Genomic DNA, 21,930 nt, shown 5'->3' on the forward strand with positions numbered 1-21,930 from the left:
AGGGAAGATGGCAAATAAGCTAATTTCCCAAAATGTTGGCGTTTTCCTTTAAGTATTTCTAACCAATAAGGATCCTCTTGCACCTTTAAGTATTCTAAACAATAAGCATCCTCTTAGCACCTTTAAGTATTCTAAACAATAAGGATCCTCTTAGCACCTTTAAGTATTCTTAACAATAAGGATCCTCTTAGCACCTTTAAGTATTCTAAACAATAAGGATCCTCTTAGCACCTTTAAGTATTCTTAACAATAAGGATCCTCTTAGTACCTTTAAGTATTCTGAACAATAAGGATCCTCTTAGCACCTTTAAGTATTCTGAACAATAAGGATCCTCTTAGCACCTTTAAGTATTCTTTGACTCATGAACAGAGAACCCATGTTCTACAGGTGGAATGTGGAACACATTCGCCATGGTTCTTGGCAGAGCTCATTGCATGGCGCTACCCAGAAGCCTCTGCAGAAGAGGGAATAACTGACTAGGCTACGTTTCAGAACCGAGAAATCTCAACCCAAGGTCACGGCTGCTCAGCCCTGGGTTTGAAACCAGGACCTTGGGCTCGGCACTATGATGGATCTGGGAATACTGGCTCTCGTACATGTTCTCATATACATGATAGAGCAACAAGGTCGACACATCAGAATAATTCAGAATCACACAAGTATACAGGGTATAAGGGAAAAGAAACACTTTTTATCTGCCATGGTTTTAGTCTATTCAGCATCTACTGTAGACAAAGTCACTGCTGACCAGATAAGACAGATCTTTAATTAATCCCTGTGGGGGAGATCCTGGAGTCATAGCAGCACAGGCGGGGGAGAGGGGAGGTGCAGGCAGGGCACTAGGAATAAAATATACAAATACATAATACATCTAAGTGATCCTTTTAGTATTCTGTATCTATACTGAGGCAAAACTCCACTTCAGCAACTCCCATAAATGCTCTCAGATCCTAATCTATGGAGAAGGCCCTGGGCATTAGGCTAACATCATTGGCATGCTTTCATACCATCGGGTGAAGTCACTGTGTTTTGTTATCCTATCTCATCACCAGGATGGAATTGCATCTTGAAATGAAGAAGGTATGGCTCACTTTAGAACCCTTAGAACCGCCAGAACTCCCAGAACCCTTCTGCGCCAGTGGGTTTTAGGGGGATCTGTGCTTCCTTGCCTACGGACACAGCCAAGAAGCCACCGTGGATGTAGTTTGTTTCTCACGACAACTCGGTCCCACAGTCCTGAGGGAGGCAGTGGTGGCCATAACTCTGGGGGGAGCTGCCCCATCATACACTCCCTTAAGAGGAATCCCTGCAATGTCTCTGTGAGGACATCCATACAAGGCCTGGTATTTCTGAAAACACTATATTTTTTTCTAATAATGGGGGTGACAGTGGCTCGGGAGGTAGAGCGGTTGCCTGGTAATCAGAGGGTTCCCCATTTGATTCTGGCTCCTCCTCCCGGCAGTGTGTCGAATGTCCTTGAGCGAAGACACTTAACCCCCTAACTGCTCCCGATGAGAAGGTCGGAACCTCGCATGGTCGCCGTCGTCCGCCGTCGGTGTGTGAATGTGTGATTGAGTGAATGTGAGGCATAAGTTGTAAAGCGCTTTGGATAAAAGCGATATATAAATGCAGTCCATTTACCGTTTAAAAATAAATAAATAAAATGCTGCAAACCATTTGAAATGATCACAAACAATATAAACAGCGACAATTAAATGCATGCGTTGTCGCGTCGTGACGGGTGTGTACAGTATGGTATGGTCACATGACTGGTGGGATCCTGGTGAACCTGACCTGCGAGTGCTGCTGTTGGATGTAGCCGGTGATGATGCGCAGGCCGATTTGGGCCATTTCCTTCAGCTCAGTGTTGCCAGGGCTGCCGGGGCTGCTGTGCCAGGCCTGTAGCCTGTCCAGCAGGTTTACAACCCCTTCGAAGATCTGCAAGACGACAACACCCCCGTCAAAAGCCAAGACTTGTTTCCACACCTTGCATCACTCCTGAGGAGCTAGGGACATTCAGTGTATTCAGTTAAGCGTAACCTGCTTTTACAGCCAAGGGTATTTAGAAACACACTACACCCCAGACATCACTCTCCACCCTACAGTAGCATGAGACAAGACACACTTCCTGACCTTGAGCATAGACATAGACAATAGCAGGAAGAAGCTATAGTACCGTTGCATTCCAACGTGATCTCCCCAGGCCATCAGGATGCTCAATGTGGACTCTGTGCAGCACTAACCCATCCATTCTACACTCATCGCACACACATCCACGTGCACACACACACCTTTAACATTCACTCTAGACACTAAAAGATTTGCACTACCTCTCTACCTTATTTTTGCATTTTGTTTAGATTTTGTACTTTAGTTTTATATATTTTGTACAGTGTTTGGTCTTTATTATTTAAACTTTTTTTTTTATTGTATGAAAGCACAATCTCAGGGGGCTCATACAGAACCAAGCATTTCACTGTAATCTTCATGTTCCTTATATGTGACAAATAAAACAAAACTTGAACTTGATGAGGGGCAGGAATCCTCATCCAGATGTGTTCATTGTTTATAAGATAAGATAAGATATTCCTTTATTGATCCCCTTGGGGAAATTCAGGCATCATAGCAGCATGGGGAGGGGGGATGGGGGTACAGGTAGTAAAAACAACACAAGCAGTGTAAACAAATAAGTAAATATAATTTACTATCTAACTAACTGAAATATACAGTATTCACAGTATCACATAAGGTGCAGTATGCATAAGGTAGTGTTATAATTTACTATCTAACTAACTGAAATATACAGTATTCACAGTATTCACATAAGGTGCAGTAGGGCTGACCCCTATTAGTCGATTAGTCTACTAATCGGTCGAAAGGAGCCGTAGTCGACTGGCCAACCTCTTAGTAGAATATAATTTAAAAAATATATATATATTTATAAATTTTAATTTTAATTTTAATTTTTTATCATTCTTTCCAAAAGAAAAGAGGCCTAGAAGCGTGGCTAACGCTAATGGCACGCATACCAGAGGCTAACTGCCTACGAAAACAGGCACAGAGGCACTGAAAGAGGATTTCACCCATCTAATGAACACACTAGACTAGACAAATATCAAGATGTATCCACCAGTGGACCAATTGCATGCTTTTGCAGAGGACAAGAAGCCTTCAGTCAACTCCTTCAGACATTAAGCACCCCCCACAGCCCAAATGGAATGATAAAAAATTTAAATTTTTTTAAAATATTATACTTTTTTAGTAGTCGACTAACGGCAAATTTTGGCCAATCATAGTCGACCATCCAAATCCTTAGTCGGGGACAGCCCTAAGGTGCAGTATGCATAAGGTAGTGTTATTGTTCTTTTTAGGTTCCTATTAGTTCTAGTTGGATGTCTGGCAGCAGTCCCTGCCCACTGTTGTGGAGCCTGATGGCCGCTGGTACGAAGGACTGTCCGAGGCGGTTAGTTGAGTGTCGGGGGGGTATGATTATGTTGCATAATAACATGCATGAATGCATTTGCTTTGTATGTATTCAGCATAAACTATAATGGTTATTCAAATATCATATACTGAAGATTCACCTGGTCAGTAGTTCATGTTGCAATGCTTATATTACAAGATCCTCCACAACGTTCAAGAAAGTATGTTTTGAAGTAAACATAATGGCTACTAGTCTTCCATATTATTATTATTATTATTATTATTATTATTATTATTATTATTATTATTATTATTATTATTATTATTATTATTATTATTATTATTATTATTATTATTTTGACATCCATCCTGTGTCTGTGCCGTACACAGTGTCCTTCGGATTAGTTGTTAAAACGAGGTCCCGACTGAATTCGGTCGTTAAAGAACCCAGGGTGCCTATCGCAACGTTCGTTTTGACGTTCCTGGTCAAATATTAAATTGTCCCAATCAGGTCTCTGACATCAAGGCCACCTAATCACCCCCCCCCCCCCTTAATTGGCTGATAACAATCCCTGTCTCCTGAGCCTTTCAGCCATTGTGTAGTGTGATGTGTAGCCTAGTGCCAGTGTATGGCAGCAATTGAGCCTGCGTAGCCCAAGGTTGGCTGCTACACAGTGGTGGTGGTGAAGGAGGCCATTTCCACCCTACATTGTAAAAAGCGTTTTGAGTGTCTAGAAGAGCGCTGTACTGCGTTGTCTGTACCTTCTCGCTCCACAGTGTGTGGTTGTCTGTACCTTCTCGCTCCACAGTGTGTGGTTGTCTGTACCTTCTCGCTCCACAGTGTGTGGTTGTCTGTACCTTCTCACTCCACAGTGTGTGGTTGTCTGTACCTTCTCACTCCACAGTGTGTGGTTGTCTGTACCTTCTCGCTCCACAGTGTGTGGTTGTCTGTACCTTCTCACTCCACAGTGTGTGGTTGTCTGTACCTTCTCACTCCACAGTGTGTGGTTGTCTGTACCTTCTCACTCCACAGTGTGTGGTTGTCTGTACCTTCTCACTCCACAGTGTGTGGTTGTCTGTACCTTCTCGCTCCACAGTGTGTGGTTGTCTGTACCTTCTCACTCCAGTGTGTGGTTGTCTGTACCTTCTCACTCCACAGTGTGTGGTTGTCTGTGCCTTCGGCAAACAGGAAGTCCTGGAGTAGCCTGAGCAGGCGCACCAGGCTGGGGCAGAAAGGCAGCGACACCCCCTGGGAGTCCCTCAGGTCTGACAGAGACGACTCCAGCATCATCTCCAACAGACTGGGACACAGAGACAGAGGGACCTTTAATACAACGGACCGGCACAACAAGATCTTTCTGTCGGGTAGTGTGGATGAATCTTTCATTCAAGTGACTCGAGGACTGTCTCACTTGAATACAAAGTTATCTCCACTGTATTCAATCTCTCTTACCAGGGTATCTGCAGGTTTCAACAAGTTACATTTAAGACCTTTTTAATACCACTTAGAGACAAATGTAACACCAATCTCACGACCATACTAGCAAAAACATATTATTACATCTCCTGACATCCAGGCTGCCCCCCCCCCCCCAAAAACGTAATACCCGTGCAAATTAAATGTAAGACTTTTTGAGGCCTTAAATTGAGAATTATGAATTTAATACTTTTTAATACCCTGCAGATACCCTGCTTACCATTAACCAATTATCCTGCTTACTTTCATTCACTTAAACTTTTTTCACGTTAATGTTTTTTTTTTATAATGCGACGGACCTGCGTTTGATGTCGTCGGGAGGCCGGACCAGCTGACAGGAAGAGCCCAGCTTGGTGAGGACAGAGAAGACCTGTCCTCTCTCTCTCCACACGGCGTCCTCTCCGCCCTCCGCCCCGCTGCCGCTCCACAGCACCGAGAACACCATGTTGGTGAGCAGGTTACACAGCTCCTCCTCAGGCGTCTGCTGCAACGCCAGAACAACACGCCGTATTGGACCCGTGTGGGAGGAACGCTGGAGGGAATGTTATATAAAGGTTTGCCTGGAACCAGAGTCATTGAGAAATCAACCTACCTGTGGGTTGGACGTGTTGGAGATGGTGTCCCCCGTGGGAGGGTCCGCTCCGTAGCTGGTGTCGTCCAGCACGTTGGACAGACTGGAGCTCTTCCTGGGCCTGAGGGCGGGGAACGGCTTGCTGTGCTCCAGAGGAGACGGGGTGTCCGCCTGGCTCCCCGCCGGGGTGTGCGTGCCCGTGCCGGTCCCGATGCTGGCGTCGCCCATGCCCCATGCCAGATCGAAGGGGGAGGTACCGAAGGGGGAGAGGGGCTGGTAAAGGCCCTCGTCGTCAGGCCGAGAGGCGGGGATGTCCACGGTGTTGGAGATGGAAGACGAGTGGCTGCCTTGGTCCATGGAGTCGAAGGACTTGAAATGGAGGGAGTCGGTGTAGCTCTTCAGCGGCCCGCAGCCTCCGTTGAGGGGCGACTGGGACAGATCGGAGAAACCCTCGGAGACGTCCCGTTGGCCCCCGTCGTCCTCCTCCTCGTCGTCCTCGTCCCGCGAGGAGGAGTAAGGCAGGAACATGTCCACGCGGGAGTCCTCTATGACCAGGCTGTCGTCCCTGCGGAGAGGGGGGCGGGAGGTGGGCTCCTGGGAGCCCGCCAGGCTGGCGGCGTGGGACTCGTAGGACTCCTTCACGTAGAGCTTGGTCAGGACGTCCTGCCAGCCGGGCTGCTTCGCCAGCTGCTTCACACAGTCTTCACCACTGGAGTATCTCAGATTAAACAGCTGGGGGGGGATAAGAGACAAGAGATGAGGGTTTTTTTGGGCATGTTTTCTCAGAAGTCCATCTTAGATCTCACTCTATTCACCTATAGGCCTGCCTACTTCCGGCCATGTCTGTCTAGCCAAACTTCATGACAAAGATGCTAGCTAGTGTGGACATTATAAATAACGCATCTATAAGCACATAAATGTGTAGCTAGCTCATTATCCTTGTAAAGAAAATATGTGTAAAGTGTAAAAAGGGACTTGGGTGTTTTTAATAAGTTACAGACTTTGAAGAGTAATCCCTTTCTAATCTAGATGACAGTGTCACAAGCTCATAGGAAGTTGAAAGACAAAATTGGCAGGCTGGCAGCATCCTATAGAATTGATTTCAAGGTCATGCTGTTCGCTTTCAAAGCCCTGAACTAACTGGCTCGATCCTATATCACAGATCTCTTAAGCTCATAGTTACACTACCTCCAGGTCTCTCAGGTCGTCTGAGCCGGGCCTCCTGGCCATCCCACGCTCAAGACTCACACTCAGAGGCGACCGTGTTTTCGCAGTAACAGCCCCGGCCTAGACTATGGAATAGCCCTCCCTCTTCCATCAGACTCGCCCCATCCATCGATTCTTTCAAGTCTCAGCTTAAAACATACTTCCATTCACTATTCTTCTTAATGGGTTTTGTGCTGCTTGTATATATAGTGTATATGTCTCTTCTATGTACTGATCGTTGTATGCCTGCTTTACCGTATTTTAATGTGTTATTCGTTGTAAGGCCTTGTACAGCACTTTGGTCAACTCTGTTGTTTTTAAACGTGCTTTATAAATAAAGTTGAATTGACTTGACGTCAGGAAACATAAGGTGAATAGCCAGTAGCTGTTATGACATCATCATTAGAATGTTCCAATTCTCAAAATTATTGTGAATATATATATATATAAAACACACCTGAAAGGGTTAATGAAACAATGAGTGAAACACATCAAGTCAACCTTCTAGTCAATGGATGCCAAAGTAGATGGCTGACGTGGCCGACTGACCTTGCGACAGACATCCAGACGGACAGTGAGGTCGGCTCTATGAGACAGATGGACCACAGCGAGAAGGTCTCTAAAGTTAGGACTGGCATCTGTGGAGGAAGAAAATGAAAAAGATATATATATAATCCATATCCAGACAGGAGTAAATATAGCTCTCACAGTGATTCAGCACGTGGCAAGGCCACCTCTGCAACAACACCACGTCATCCGTTTCATTCAGACGTCCCCCGTCCTCCCAGCGAGGCCGCTCTAAAGTCACCTGTAGCGAGGACCTGCTCGTACAGACGCCGCACGGTGGTCATGGTTACGGGGATGTCGCCTAGGAAACAGACCAGGCCAAGGTATCCACAATCCCTCAGCTTGATCCGCTGCTTGGAGCGTTCGGATATCCCGCTCGCTCTTGAGGATCTTGTACAGAACCTACGCCATAATAACAAAGAAGGAAACAGTTGTATAATATTATATTATATCAAACAAAATAATTGACTTAAAAAAGAAATCTAAAAGGAACTCGAGTGGAACATTGAAGCCCATCACTGCTCTTGGAAGACGAGAATGAAATATAATATTATTAACTATTATTATTTTTAACAGGAACATTTGCTGGGCCACATTGGGTCATTGTGAAGCGATAAGTGAAGCTACTCTCAGTGGAGAAGCAGTGAGTTGGCTTCACCTTGAACAGCCTCTCTCTGGCCTCGTCTCCAAAGCCGGGGTTCAGCAGCAGATAGTACAGCTGCTCCACCCCCCACTCCAGCAGCACAGTCTGCACCTGCTCACGGGGAGGGCTGCTCCGCAGGAGAGAGTACAACACATCCAACGCACTCACCACCTGAGAGAGAGAGAGAGAGAGAGAGAGAGGAGAGGGAGAGAGAGAGAGGAGAGAGGGAGAGAGAGAGAGAGAGAGAGAGAGAGAGAGAGAGAGAGGAGAGGGAGAGAGAGAGAGCGAGGAGAGGGAGAGAGAGAGAGAGAGAGAGAGAGAGAGAGAGAGAGAGAGAGCGAGAGAGAGAGAGAGAGAGAGAGAGAGAGAGAGGAGAGGGAGAGAGAGAAAGAGAGGAGAGAAAGAGGATAGGAGAGGAGATAGAGGAGAGGGAGGAGAGGACAGGAGAGGAAGAGATAGGAGAGAGAGGAGAGTAGAGGGAGAGAGAGGAGAGGAGAGGGAGATAGAGAGGAGAGGGAGCAATAGGAGAGAAAGAGAGAGGGAGAGAGAGGAGATGGAGAGAACATGAGAGAGAGAGAGAGAGGAGAGGGAGAAAGAGGGGAGATGAGAGAGAGAGGGAAGAGAGAGAGAGGAGAGAGAGAGTTTTGTTTATTTTATTTTGACCATAAATAAGGCGATCTGATGATTACGTCCCAGTCTCAGACTTATTTCCATTGTGGTCCTGGATGTGACAGTGAAGATGGCGTGAGTCCAAATGTCTAGAGAGAGATAAGGTAAGAACAGAGGAGAAAGATAATAAAAAAGAAAGAAAGTGAAGAGTGAGAAGCGCGTTCACCAGAGGATTCTGGAAGAAAGGAGATGTGAAGGTATGAAGTTCAACACTGAGGACGACTTTGGATTGGAGATAAGCTGAAATAATGAGCAGAAAATGTCAGATGAAGAAAACTGTAAACTCCATTGACAAGGAAAAAACACATTCTCTCTCTCCCTCTCCTTTCCCCCTCTCTCTTTTTCCTCTCTCTCTCTCTCACACAAACACACACACACACACGCACCACACACACACACACACACACACACACACACACACACACACACACACACACACACACACACACACACACACACACACACACACACACACAGTCATATCCATGTAGCCTTCTGTCCACATAGCCTTCTCATATTCTACATACCATATCTATAACTCATAGTCTGTACATCAAGGCACCACTTAGTTTTGTCTACTCCCCTGTATACATACTTTGTTAGCTCGTCATCCTACAGATATTTAGACTAATTGCTGTGCTCTGGATCTCTCCACGTTGCAACGTTCTGTCAGTATCAGTATCACATGCCTATAAACACTACCATGGAATTACACACTACAACTGTATTACGTGGCCCATAATGGCCCCCAAACAGCATTACCAACTTTAACAGATCTGTGACCTTTTGATGTGAGCTTCAGGTATTGACAATACCGAGGCTATATAACCCTACCACATGGCCCTTAATGGCCACCACAACTGAACATGTAGATAGATAGACAGTGAGAGCAGCATACAATTTACACCAGGGTTATCAAGTGTAGATAGATGGGCAGTGAGAGCAGCATATCACCAGGGTTATCAAGTGTAGATAGATAGGCAGTGAGAGCAGCACATCACCGGGGTTATCAAGTGTAGATAGATGGGCAGTGAGAGCAGCATATCACCGGGGTTATAAAGTGTAGATAGATAGGCAGCGAGAGCAGCATATCACCAGGGTTATCAAGTGTAGATAGATAGGCAGCGAGAGCAGCATATCACCAGGGTTATCAAGTGTAGATAGATAGGCAGCGAGAGCAGCATATCACCAGGGTTATCAAGTGTAGATAGATAGGCAGTGAGAGCAGCATATCACCAGAGTTATCAAGTGTAGATAGATAGGCAGTGAGAGCAGCACATCACCGGGGTTATAAAGTGTAGATAGATAGGCAGTGAGAGCAGCATATCACATCATCAGGGTTATCAAATGGGCACCTCCATTCACTGGTGTTTCATCACATTAGGCCCACGGCACCGTGGGAAGGCTCAACAGTTAGTTCCAGCGTCCCAGAACCACCCACTCCAGGCTAGCTCCCATTTTTCAATCAAACATTCTGTCACTATCCTCAATCAAACATTCTGTCACTATCCTCAATCAAACATTCTGTCACTATCCTCAATCAAACATTCTGTCACTATCCTCAATCAAACATTCTGTCACTATCCTCAATCAAACATTCTGTCACTATCCTCAATCAAACATTCTGTCACTATCCTCAATCAAACATTCTGTCACTATCCTCAATCAAACATTCTGTCACTATCCTCAATCAAACATTCTGTCACTATCCTCAATCAAACATTCTGTCACTATCCTCAATCAAACATTCTGTCACTATCCTCAATCAAACATTCTGTCACTATCCTCAATCAAACATTCTGTCACTATCCTCAATCAAACATTCTGTCACTATCCTCAATCAAACATTCTGTCACTATCCTCAATCAAACATTCTGTCACTATCCTCAATCAAACATTCTGTCACTATCCTCAAACAAACATTCTGTCACTATCCTCAATCAAACATTCTGTCACTATCCTCAATCAAACATTCTGTCACTATCCTCAATCAAACATTCTGTCACTATCCTCAATCAAACATTCTGTCACTATCCTCAATCAAACATTCTGTCACTATCCTCAATCAAACATTCTGTCACTATCCTCAATCAAACATTCTGTCACTATCCTCAATCAAACATTCTGTCACTATCCTCAATCAAACATTCTGTCACTATCCTCAATCAAACATTCTGTCACTATCCTCAATCAAACATTCTGTCACTATCCTCAAACCAAGACTCTGTTGTCCGCCTCTGTGAATAATCTGTTTGAATGATTCCACATTGTCCCCGAGAAGAACACGGAGCTAAGAAGAAGAGGTGTTTGAGATGAACGGTACCTGCTGCTCTTCTCCTATAGTCAGAGTGTAGGCCAGGAGGCTGTGGAGCTCCTCTTGTGTTGGAGACTTGAGCAGGAAGTCTTTCAGCAGAGCGAACAGGGCAATCTGAACCGTCCGCTTCTCATCCGACAGAGGGCTGCCATCTTTCTCCGTACTGAGGGCAGGAAGAGACAAAGAGATTGTACTGGTATATTATATAGTTGGTATATTGGTCATAATTGTCTACACAAACCCATATGGAAAAGATGTATACAAATCTTACAAGATTTTTTTATATGGTGTAAATCCACATATTGCTCTAGACTCGAGAATCTGACATGTACATTTACATTTACTCATTTAGCTGACGCTTTTATCCAAAGCGACTTTGCAAGTTTTGTACAACAAGACAGCAGGAAGGGCACAACTCTATCAGCTGAGTAACAATGTTCATCAAAGTGTTGAGTGCTACAGTGTAGGTTAGTATATTAGGTGCATGACATTAGTTAGTACATGTGCATGTACATGTGCATGACAGTAAGGTTAGTTAGGGTTAGACTTTTATTTATTTATTTATTTTTCAGATAATGATTGAAGAAGTGTGTCTTTAGTCGACGGCGAAATATTGGACAGGTTTTGGCTGTCCTAAATGTGGTGGGAAGTTTGTTCCACCATTCATGGGGCAAGGACAGAGAATAGGCGACTTCTCTTTGAAAACCCTCCCGCAGCGAGGATAGGAGTAGGTCTGAGGCGGCCAGAAGATGCAGTACGTATGTTTGGCTGGGCAGCCAGTAATCTTTTTTTTTCTATCCACTTTTTCTCCTTATTTTTCTCCCATCGTTTTCGGCGATTAAAGTGTTAATCAAGAACACGGTAAAATTTGAATTGGTCAAAGAAGTAAGGGACAGGGAAGGGAGGTTTGTTCTGGTAAAGGGGAAAATGGAGGGTCAGATGGTTACGTTAGTGAATGTATATGCCCCCCCGGAGAGTGAGAGATGTTTATATGAGACCATTTATGACATGATAGCAATGGAATTGGAAGGGATATTGATATGTGTGGGGGATTTTAATGTGGTATTAAATCATGACTTGGACACTACGAGTACTAGGAAAGGGAGACCACAAATAAGTAGGTATATGAATATACAGATGACAGAAATGGGAATTACAGACGTTTGGAGGGGGATGCACGCTCTGGACAGGGAATACACGCACTACTCACATCCACACGCGACATATGCGAGAATAGATTATTTTCTTATGACGACGGGGGACAGCTACAGGGTAAAGAAGAGCAGAATAGGGGTAGCGGACATATCGGACCACAGTGCGACATATCTGACAGTAGATCTGGAGGGAAGACGGAGGAACACGATCTGGAGACTGAATGTAGGACTAATGAATAACAAGGGGGTGGTGAGTGAAATTAAGGAGGAGATATAAGGAGGAAAATGACAACGGGGAGGTCAACCCGAACATTCTATGGGACACACTGAAGGTGGTGATGAGGGGAAAATTGATGGAGAAAGCAGCACTACTGAAGAGAGCCAGAACAGAGACATATCACAATCTGATAGGGAAGCTGAAGGATTTAGAGAGGAAGCACCAGATCTCAAAAGAACAGGAAACGCTTAGAGAAATCAAAGAAGTAAGGGCCAGGATAAATAGGGAATTACTGACGGAAATAGAAAAGAAAGCGAGGTTCATGAAACAGACGTACTATGAGGGGGGACCAAAGGCGACTAGACTGTTAGCTAGGATAATCAGGACCCAACAGAAGTTAAACACGATACACACAATAAGGGATACAAAGACTAACGAAATATTGAGAGAGCCATCTGAAATAGAGAGGACATTTAGAGATTACTATAAGACACTATACACACAGCCAATGGCAGTGGGAGAAGAGGAAATAGACGCTTTTCTGGAGAAGCTGGAGTTACCATCGATAGGGAGAGAACAGAATGAAGAATTAAATAAAATAATTACAGAACGGGAACTGGAAGAGGCAATTAGTAGAGCGAAAAACAACAAATCTCCGGGGAGCGACGGATTCCCATCGGAATTTTACAAGACATTTAGAGTAGAATTAGCACCCATGTTAGGAGCGGCATTCAGGCACACGATGGAAGAGGGCAAAATGCCTCCCTCATGGAAGGAAGCCATAATCACCACGATACCAAAAGAAGGGAAGGATAGAGAATTATGTAGTAGTTTCAGACCTGTGTCCATACTCAACGTGGATTATAAGATGTATACATCAATAATATCAAAGAGATTCGAGACGTTTATGCCAGACATTATAGATGAAGATCAGACTGGATTCATTAAAGGGAGACAGACGCAGGACAACGTGAGAAAGACATTACACATAGTGGAGGAGATACAAAAGCAAGGTGGGAGTGCGGTACTGATTAGCCTAGATGCAGAAAAGGCATTCGACAGTGTTAGATGGGTATTTTTATATAAGGCGCTAGAGAAATTCGGACTGAACGAGAGGGCAATGAAGACGATCAAGGCACTATATCAGGAGCCGACAGCGAGAATTAAGGTGAATGTCAGCCTGACGGATAGAATCAGATTGGAGAGGGCTACCAGACAGGGATGTTGTCTCTCGCCGACGCTCTTCGACGTTTTCATAGAACCACTGGCACAACTGATCAGACAGACCAAGGACATCAAGGGGGTAGAGATAAAGGGGACGGAACACAAATTAGGCCTATTTGCGGACGACGTGATAGTGTACATGAGACAACCAGATAAGAGCTTCCCGGCACTGATGGATCTACTGAAGGAATATGGCCACTACTCAGGATACAAACTGAACGTGACAAAGACACAGACCTTAGCGTGGAACTATACTCCAACGACAGAAATTCGGGAGGAGTACGGGATAAGGTGGGACATGGACAAGATTAAATACCTAGGGGTGAACATTACGAGAGGGGTGGAGAAGCTATTTGAGGCGAATTATACACAGATCAATCAGAACATCAAGAGAGACTTAGAGAGATGGACAGTAATGCCCTTGGACTTCAACTCAAGGATAGAGGTTATTAAGATGAACATACTATCAAGGTTACTATACCTGTTTCAGTCACTACCGATACAGATACCACAGAACCAATTCAGGGAGTGGGACAGACTGATATCAAGGTTCATATGGGCAGGGAGAAAACCACGGGTCAAATATAAAACACTGCAACTACCAAAGGAAAAGGGGGGAATGGCAGTACCCAGCCTACAAGACTATTATTATGCAGCACAGCTGAGAGCAGTGACATGCTGGTGCAACGACAACTATGAGGCCAGATGGAAAGACATTGAAAAAGAAGGGGGGGATACAAAGTTCAGGTTCTGGTAGGGGATAGGGAACTATTCAGGGAAAAAGAGGAACTATTAGATCCAATCACCAAGTGCACCTTGATTATATGGAACAGAGTAGTGAAAGCACACAAATTGGGGAAGCAGTCAGGGGTTCTGAGATGGGTAGCACATGACAAGAGGTTCGAACCAGGGAGGGTGGACCATGGATTCAGAAGGTGGGAAAGGGGCGGGGCAACAGCGATATGCAAATTGATAGAGAAGGGGGAAATGCAGACCCTACAAAAATTAAAGGAGAATTTTGGACTAGAAAACAGGGACCACTTCAGATATCTACAGATTAGAGATTACTATAACAAAGAAATAAGAGGGGACAAGGACGAAGACCAGAATGGAATAATCAGGATGATAGTAAGGGCGTACGAAGGAGGGAAAGGAAGGGTAATATCAGCACTGTACCGGGCTATAATGGCCAGCAAGGGACACACGACCGACTATATAAGGGAGAAATGGGAGAGAGAACTAGAGATGGGAATAACAGAGAAGGAATGGGATAACATATGCGAGGTGCAGCACTCAACAACAGGATCAAGGGTATGGAAGTAATTTGGATGGAAAAACATAATCAGGTTCTTTATAACCCCGGAGTTGAAGGGAAAGTATGCACCAACGCAAAGGGCATGCTGGAGGATGTGTGGGAAGGAGGGGGCAAATCACACACATGTATTCTGGGGATGTCAGAAGCTGAAGGGGTATTGGGAGGAGATAGGGGAGGCAATAACCAGAATAATAGGATACGGGTTACCCCAAACGGGACTGGTGCTTTACTTAGGGGACCTGACGCACGAGGGTATACAAGGGGGGGACAAATATTTAATAAAGATAATGCTGATATCGGCCAGAAAAGCAATAACGAGACTGTGGTACAAGGAAGATCCACCAACAATAGCACAATGGGTAGGAATAGTAGAGGAGATACAGGATATGGAGAAGATAACACACATGCTGAGGCTACAGGAGGAGAAATTTGAGGAAAGATGGGGAAAGTGGGAGGATTATAAGGCGAACGAGAACGACATCACATGTCGCACATTTTTGCTTTAGTTAGTATTTTCTATTTTATTTTTTTGTGGGTGTGACAATTGTTTTATGTTTTTTTACTTTATTATTTGTGTCTGTTTAACAGGGTTGTACATTCCGTCTTTGTATTATATACATGGAAGACCAATGGATGTGAGATTATAATTCAAGGAGGAGGTTGTTTGTATGTTTGGGAGTCTATGTAAATAAAAATTGAGTTTAGGGGGGGGGGGGGGGGGGGAAGAGAGAAAAAGGCAAAGAAAAAGGAGGTTTAAAGGAAATAGAAGGATAACGGAGGAAGGAGGTTCAAGGAGGGTCCCTGGACCCATGACGCGCATATCTACCTGAGTCAGAATTTTATTTTTTTAGAGCAAGTATTATAATTTGATATGATGGTTTAAGGACGACATACACTAAGTATTAGTACCAAGTATCTAGGAAACCAACTGATGTGAGATTAATAACCAAGGATGATGGGGTATATATGTATGTAAAACAAAATGCAAGGTAAAACTGAGTTTAAAACTTTTCTATATATCCCTGTTCAAGGAAGATATACATACCGTCATTGGATTTTGTACAGGCCAACGAATGTGCGATTGCTATTCAAAGAATGACTTAGTCAATAATTGTATATTCTTCTTTCGGCAAGAACGGTATTTTTGATTTTTTTTTCTATTTTCCCTTTATGGTTTAGGCCTGTATAAGGGCGATGTACACTATGTCTGAGTAATCTGTACCTGAAAAGCTAAACGGTGGAAGATTGACAATCAAAGTTGCTACTATTTGTATGTTTGTGAATATAAATGCAAATAAAAATTGAGTTAAAAAAAAAAGAGAAAGAAACCCAGATCTGAGTCACATAATGAGCAAATCTGTCAGATTCGGGCCACTTTTGCCCGCAGTGTGAACGTAGCCTTAGTTAACCAAGCCATGCTACTCATATTCTAAGCTGGCGGTGCTCCAACCCAGAACCTTACGATTCAAAGATGAGCTCTCTACCGACTGAACTACCTGGACATCATCTGAAGGCAGAAACTATAGGTTTCCTGTAAAGCTTTCTGAAGGCAGAAACTACACGTTTCTCACAATCCTTTTCCGTATGGGAACAAAAACACGGATACAAACACCTATACATTTTCAACATCACTAATTCATCACTAAATAGACATTTAACTGAAGCCCACCTGTAGTACGTCCGAATGGTATCCAGGATGTACTGCACCCCGTACTTCCTCCTCATACGCTGCTTACCGTCCTTGATCACAGACGACAGGTACTGAACATGGCCTTTAAAAGAGGGAAAACACCCGTTGAGCCGTCTCGTTTAGACGTGACATTTAGAAGTGACATTTAGAAGTGACTAATGGAAGGCCGCCTCGTGCATTAAGTTATACCAAAGAGGGAAGCAGCAAAGTACACAGGAGTATGAGTGATGAGCGCATAGATTCCTTTTAATCATCGCCACAGGCAGATGGACAGAGGTACTAATGTATTCTAGCTCTCCGCCTCCTCTACTCCTGGGCTGCACATAATACATATAAAAAGAAACCAGAACAGCTTTGATGGACATGGAAGTGTCCATGGGTGCCCATACGAGAGAGAGAGAGAGAGAGAGAGAGAGAGAGAGAGAGAGAGAGAGAGAGAGAGAGAGAGAGAGAGAGAGAGAGAGAGAGCAAAAACAGCAAGTGTACAGGTAGCTCAAATAGCATATATACAATACCATAAATGGCTGCATAAATGGTGCATTTATCCATAGCGCTTTACAATTTGTTCCTCACATTTTACCCATTCACTCACACATTCAAACACAGACGGCTGAGGAAACCATGCAAGGTGCCAACCTGACATTTAGGGTTTAAGTGTCCTGCTCAAGGACACTTCGATATGCTGCCTGGGAGAGAGAGAGAGAGGAGAAACAGTGAGCCTTACCCAGACAGACGGCAAAGTGGCTGTTACTCCAGAGACGGAAGTCAAACAGCAGGTGCTGGTAGAGCTGCTGCAGGAGTGGACTGTTGCCCTCGACCAACACCTGGTCCAGCAGGAGCTGACAGGCCATCAGGACGTTCATGTCCATCATGCTGCCTGGAACCTGCAGGGGGAGGAAGAGGAGAGGAAGAGGAGGGGAGGGCAGAGGAGAGGAAGAGGAGAGGAAGAGGAGAGGAAGAGGAGAGGAAGAGGAGAGGAGAGGAAGAGGAGGGGAGGGCAGAGGAGAGGAAGAGGAGAGGAAGAGGAGAGGAAGAGGAGAGGAAGAGGAGAGGAGAGGAAGAGGAGAGGAAGAGGAGAGGAAGAGGAGAGGAAGAGGAGAGGAAGAGGAGAGGAAGAGGAGAGGAGAGGAAGAGGAGGGGAGGGCAGAGGAGAGGAAGAGGAGAGGAAGAGGAGAGGAAGAGGAGAGGAAGAGGAGATGAAGAGGAGAGGAGAGGAAGAGGAAGAGGAGGGGAGGGCAGAGGAGAGGAAGAGGAGAGGAAGAGGAGGGCAGAGGAGAGGAAGAGGAGAGGAGGGAAGAGGAGAGATGAAGAGGAGAGGAGAGGAGAGGAGAGGAGGGCAGAGGAGAGGAAGAGGAGAGGAGAGGAGAGGAAGAGGAGGGGAGGGCAGAGGAGAGGAGGGCAGAGGAGAGGAAGAGGAGAGGAGAGGAGAGGAAGAGGAGGGGAGGGCAGAGGAGAGGAGGGCAGAGGAGAGGAAGAGGAGAGGAAGAGGAGGGGAGGGCAGAGGAGAGGAAGAGGAGAGGAAGAGGAGAGGAAGAGGAGAGGAGAGGAGGGCAGAGGGGAGGAAGAGGAGAGGAAGAGGAGAGGAGAGGAGATGAAGAGGAGAGGAGAGGAAGAGGAGAGGAGGGCAGAGGAGAGGAAGAGGAGAGGAGGGCAGAGGAGAGGAAGAGGAGAGGAGGGCAGAGGGGAGGAAGAGGAGAGGAGGGCAGAGGGGAGGAAGAGGAGAGGAAGAGGAGAGGAGAGGAGATGAAGAGGAGAGGAGAGGAAGAGGAGGGGAGGGCAGAGGAGAGGAAGAGGAGAGGAAGAGGAGGGGAGGGCAGAGGAGAGGAAGAGGAGAGGAAGAGGAGGGCAGAGGAGAGGAAGAGGAGAGGAGGGCAGAGGGGAGGAAGAGGAGAGGAAGAGGAGAGGAGGGCAGAGGAGAGGAAGAGGAGAGGAAGAGGAGAGGAGAGGAGAGGAGAGGAGAGGAGGGCAGAGGAGAGGAAGAGGAGAGGAGAGGAGAGGAGAGGAGAGGAGGGCAGAGGAGAGGAGGGCAGATGAGAGGAAGAGGAGAGGAGGGCAGAGGGGAGGAAGAGGAGAGGAAGAGGAGAGGAGGGCAGAGGAGAGGAAGAGGAGAGGAAGAGGAGAGGAGAGGAGGGCAGAGGAGAGGAAGAGGAGAGGAAGAGGAGAGGAGAGGAGGGCAGAGGAGAGGAAGAGGAGAGGAGAGGAAGAGGAGAGGAGAGGAAGAGGAGAGGAGAGGAGAGGAGAGGAGAGGAGGGCAGAGGAGAGGAAGAGGAGAGGAGGGCAGAGGAGAGGAAGAGGAGGGCAGAGGAGAGGAAGAGGAGAGGAGAGGAAGAGGAGAGGAGAGGAAGAGGAGAGGAGGGCAGAGGAGAGGAAGAGGAGGGAAGAGGAGAGGAAGAGGAGAGGAGGGCAGAGGAGAGGAAGAGGAGAGGAGGGCAGAGGAGAGGAAGAGGAGGGCAGAGGAGAGGAAGAGGAGAGGAGAGGAAGAGGAGAGGAGAGGAAGAGGAGAGGAGGGCAGAGGAGAGGAAGAGGAGGGAAGAGGAGAGGAAGAGGAGAGGAGGGCAGAGGAGAGGAAGAGGAGAGGAAGAGGAGAGGAGAGGAGAGGAAGAGGAGAGGAAGAGGAGAGGAGAGGAGAGGAGGGCAGAGGAGAGGAAGAGGAGAGGAGGGCAGAGGAGAGGAAGAGGAGGGAAGAGGAGAGGAAGAGGAGAGGAGGGCAGAGGAGAGGAAGAGGAGAGGAAGAGGAGAGGAGAGGAGAGGAGAGGAAGAGGAGAGGAGAGGAAGAGGAGAGGAAGAGGAGGGGAGGGCAGAGGAGATGAAGAGGAGAGGAAGAGGAGAGGAAGAGGAGAGGAGAGGAGAGGAGAGGAGAGGAGAGGAGAGGAGAGGAGAGGAAGAGGAGAGGAGAGGAAGAGGAGAGGAGAGGAGAGGAGAGGAGAGGAGAGGAGAGGAAGAGGAGAGGAGATGAAGAGGAGAGGAAGAGGAAGAGGAGAGGAAGAGGAGAGGAGATGAAGAGGAGAGGAGGGCAGAGGAGAGGAAGAGGAGAGGAAGAGGAGAGGAGAGGAAGAGGAGAGGAGATGAAGAGGAGAGGAAGAGGAAGAGGAGAGGAAGAGGAGAGGAGATGAAGAGGAGAGGAGGGCAGAGGAGAGGAAGAGGAGAGGAGAGGAAGAGGAGAGGAGAGGAAGAGGAGAGGAAGAGGAGAGGAAGAGGAGAGGAGAGGAGAGGAAGAGGAGAGGAAGAGGAGAGGAGGGCAGAGGAGAGGAAGAGGAGGGCAGAGGAGAGGAAGAGGAGAGGAGAGGAGGGCAGAGGAGAGGAAGAGGAGAGGAGAGGAGAGGAGAGGAAGAGGAGAGGAGAGGAAGAGGAGAGGAAGAGGAGAGGAGAGGAAGAGGAGAGGAGAGGAAGAGGAGAGGAAGAGGAGAGGAGGGCAGAGGAGAGGAAGAGGAAGAGGAGGGCAGAGGAGAGGAAGAGGAGAGGAGAGGAGAAGAGGAAGAGGAGAGGAAGAGGAGAGGAGGGCAGAGGAGAGGAAGAGGAGAGGAAGAGGAGAAGAGGAAGAGGAGAGGAAGAGGAGAGGAAGAGGAGAGGAGGGCAGAGGAGAGGAAGAGGAGAGGAAGAGGAGATGAGGGCAGAGGAGAGGAAGAGGAGAGGAGAGGAGAGGAAGAGGAGGGCAGAGGAGAGGAAGAGGAGGGCAGAGGAGATGAAGAGGAGAGGAAGAGGAGAGGAGGGCAGAGGAGATGAAGAGGAGAGGAAGAGGAGAGGAGAGGAGAGGAGAGGAGAGGAAGAGGAGAGGAAGAGGAGAGGAAGAGGAGAGGAGGGAAGAGGAGAGGAGAGGAGAGGAAGAGGAGAGGAAGAGGAGAGGAGGGAAGAGGAGGGGAGGGCAGAGGAGATGAAGAGGAGAGGAAGAGGAGAGGAAGAGGAGGGCAGAGGAGAGGAAGAGGAGATGAAGAGGAGATGAAGAGGAGAGGAAGAGGAGAGGAAGAGGAGGGCAGAGGAGAGGAAGAGGAGAGGAAGAGGAGAGGAGAGGAGAGGAGAGGAGGGCAGAGGAGATGAAGAGGAGATGAAGAGGAGAGGAAGAGGAGAGGAAGAGGAGGGCAGAGGAGAGGAAGAGGAGAGGAGGGCAGAGGAGAGGAAGAGGAGAGGAGGGCAGAGGAGAGGAAGAGGAGAGGAAGAGGAGAGGAGAGGAGAGGAGGGCAGAGGAGAGGAAGAGGAGAGGAGGGCAGAGGAGAGGAGAGGAAGAGGAGAGGAAGAGGAGAGGAGGGCAGAGGAGAGGAAGAGGAGAGGAAGAGGAGAGGAGAGGAGAGGAAGAGGAAGAGGAGAGGAAGAGGAGAGGAAGAGGAGAGGAGAGGAGGGCAGAGGAGAGGAGAGGAGAGGAGAGGAAGAGGAGAGGAGAGGAGAGGAAGAGGAGAGGAGAGGAGAGGAAGAGGAGAGGAAGAGGAGGGGAAGAGGAGAGGAGAGGAGAGGAAGAGGAGAGGAGAGGAGAGGAGAGGAGAGGAAGAGGAGAGGAGAGGAAGAGGAGAGGAAGAGGAGAGGAGAGGAGGGCAGAGGAGAGGAGAGGAAGAGGAGAGGAAGAGGAGGGCAGAGGAGAGGAAGAGGAGAGGAAGAGGAGAGGAGAGGAGAGGAAGAGGAGAGGAGAGGAGAGGAAGAGGAGAGGAAGAGGAGAGGAGAGGAGAGGAGAGGAGATGAGAGGAGAGGAGGGCAGAGGAGAGGAAGAGGAAGAGGAGAGGAAGAGAGGAGAGGAGATGAAGAGGAGAGGAGGGCAGAGGAGAGGAAGAGGAGAGGAGAGGAAGAGGAGAGGAGAGGAAGAGGAGAGGAGAGGAAGAGGAGAGGAGGGCAGAGGAGAGGAAGAGGAAGAGGAGGGCAGAGGAGAGGAAGAGGAGAAGAGGAAGAGGAGAGGAAGAGGAGAGGAGGGCAGAGGAGAGGAAGAGGAGAGGAAGAGGAGAAGAGGAAGAGGAGAGGAAGAGGAGAGGAAGAGGAGAGGAGGGCAGAGGAGAGGAAGAGGAGAGGAAGAGGAGAGGAGAGGAGAGGAAGAGGAGGGCAGAGGAGAGGAAGAGGAGGGCAGAGGAGAGGAAGAGGAGGGCAGAGGAGAGGAGAGGAGAGGAAGAGGAGGGCAGAGGAGAGGAAGAGGAGAGGAGAGGAGAGGAAGAGGGCAGAGGAGAGGAAGAGGAGGGCAGAGGAGAGGAAGAGGAGGGCAGAGGAGAGGAAGAGGAGAGGAAGAGGAGGGCAGAGGAGAGGAAGAGGAGAGGAGAGGAGAGGAAGAGGAGAGGAGGGCAGAGGAGAGGAAGAGGAGAGGAAGAGGAGAGGAGGGCAGAGGAGAGGAGAGGAGATGAAGAGGAGAGGAAGAGGAGAGGAGGGCAGAGGAGAGGAAGAGGAGAGGAAGAGGAGAGGAAGAGGAGAGGAGGGCAGAGGAGAGGAAGAGGAGAGGAAGAGGAGAGGAGAGGAGGGCAGAGGAGAGGAAGAGGAGAGGAAGAGGAGAG

At 47.4% G+C, this 21,930-nt stretch overlaps 1 protein-coding gene across 1 annotated transcript in view; it reads right to left on the reverse strand.

The window, feature by feature from the left end:
- nbeal2 (neurobeachin-like 2) overlaps positions 1-21,930 on the reverse strand; it is a 138,460-nt gene that overhangs the window by 58,000 nt on the left and 58,530 nt on the right. Inside the window, 11 exon segments of the mRNA XM_084336699.1 lie at positions 1,796-1,939; positions 4,569-4,725; positions 5,201-5,385; positions 5,494-6,204; positions 7,228-7,316; positions 7,487-7,616; positions 7,618-7,647; positions 7,904-8,059; positions 10,881-11,034; positions 16,451-16,553; positions 17,196-17,355. Of these exon segments, the coding sequence (XP_084192825.1) occupies positions 1,796-1,939; positions 4,569-4,725; positions 5,201-5,385; positions 5,494-6,204; positions 7,228-7,316; positions 7,487-7,616; positions 7,618-7,647; positions 7,904-8,059; positions 10,881-11,034; positions 16,451-16,553; positions 17,196-17,355 (2,019 nt within the window).

The sequence above is a fragment of the Notolepis coatsorum genome (genome assembly GCF_963971535.1).
Source record: "Notolepis coatsorum genome assembly, chromosome: 19".
Taxonomy (NCBI): domain Eukaryota; kingdom Metazoa; phylum Chordata; class Actinopteri; order Aulopiformes; family Paralepididae; genus Notolepis; species Notolepis coatsorum.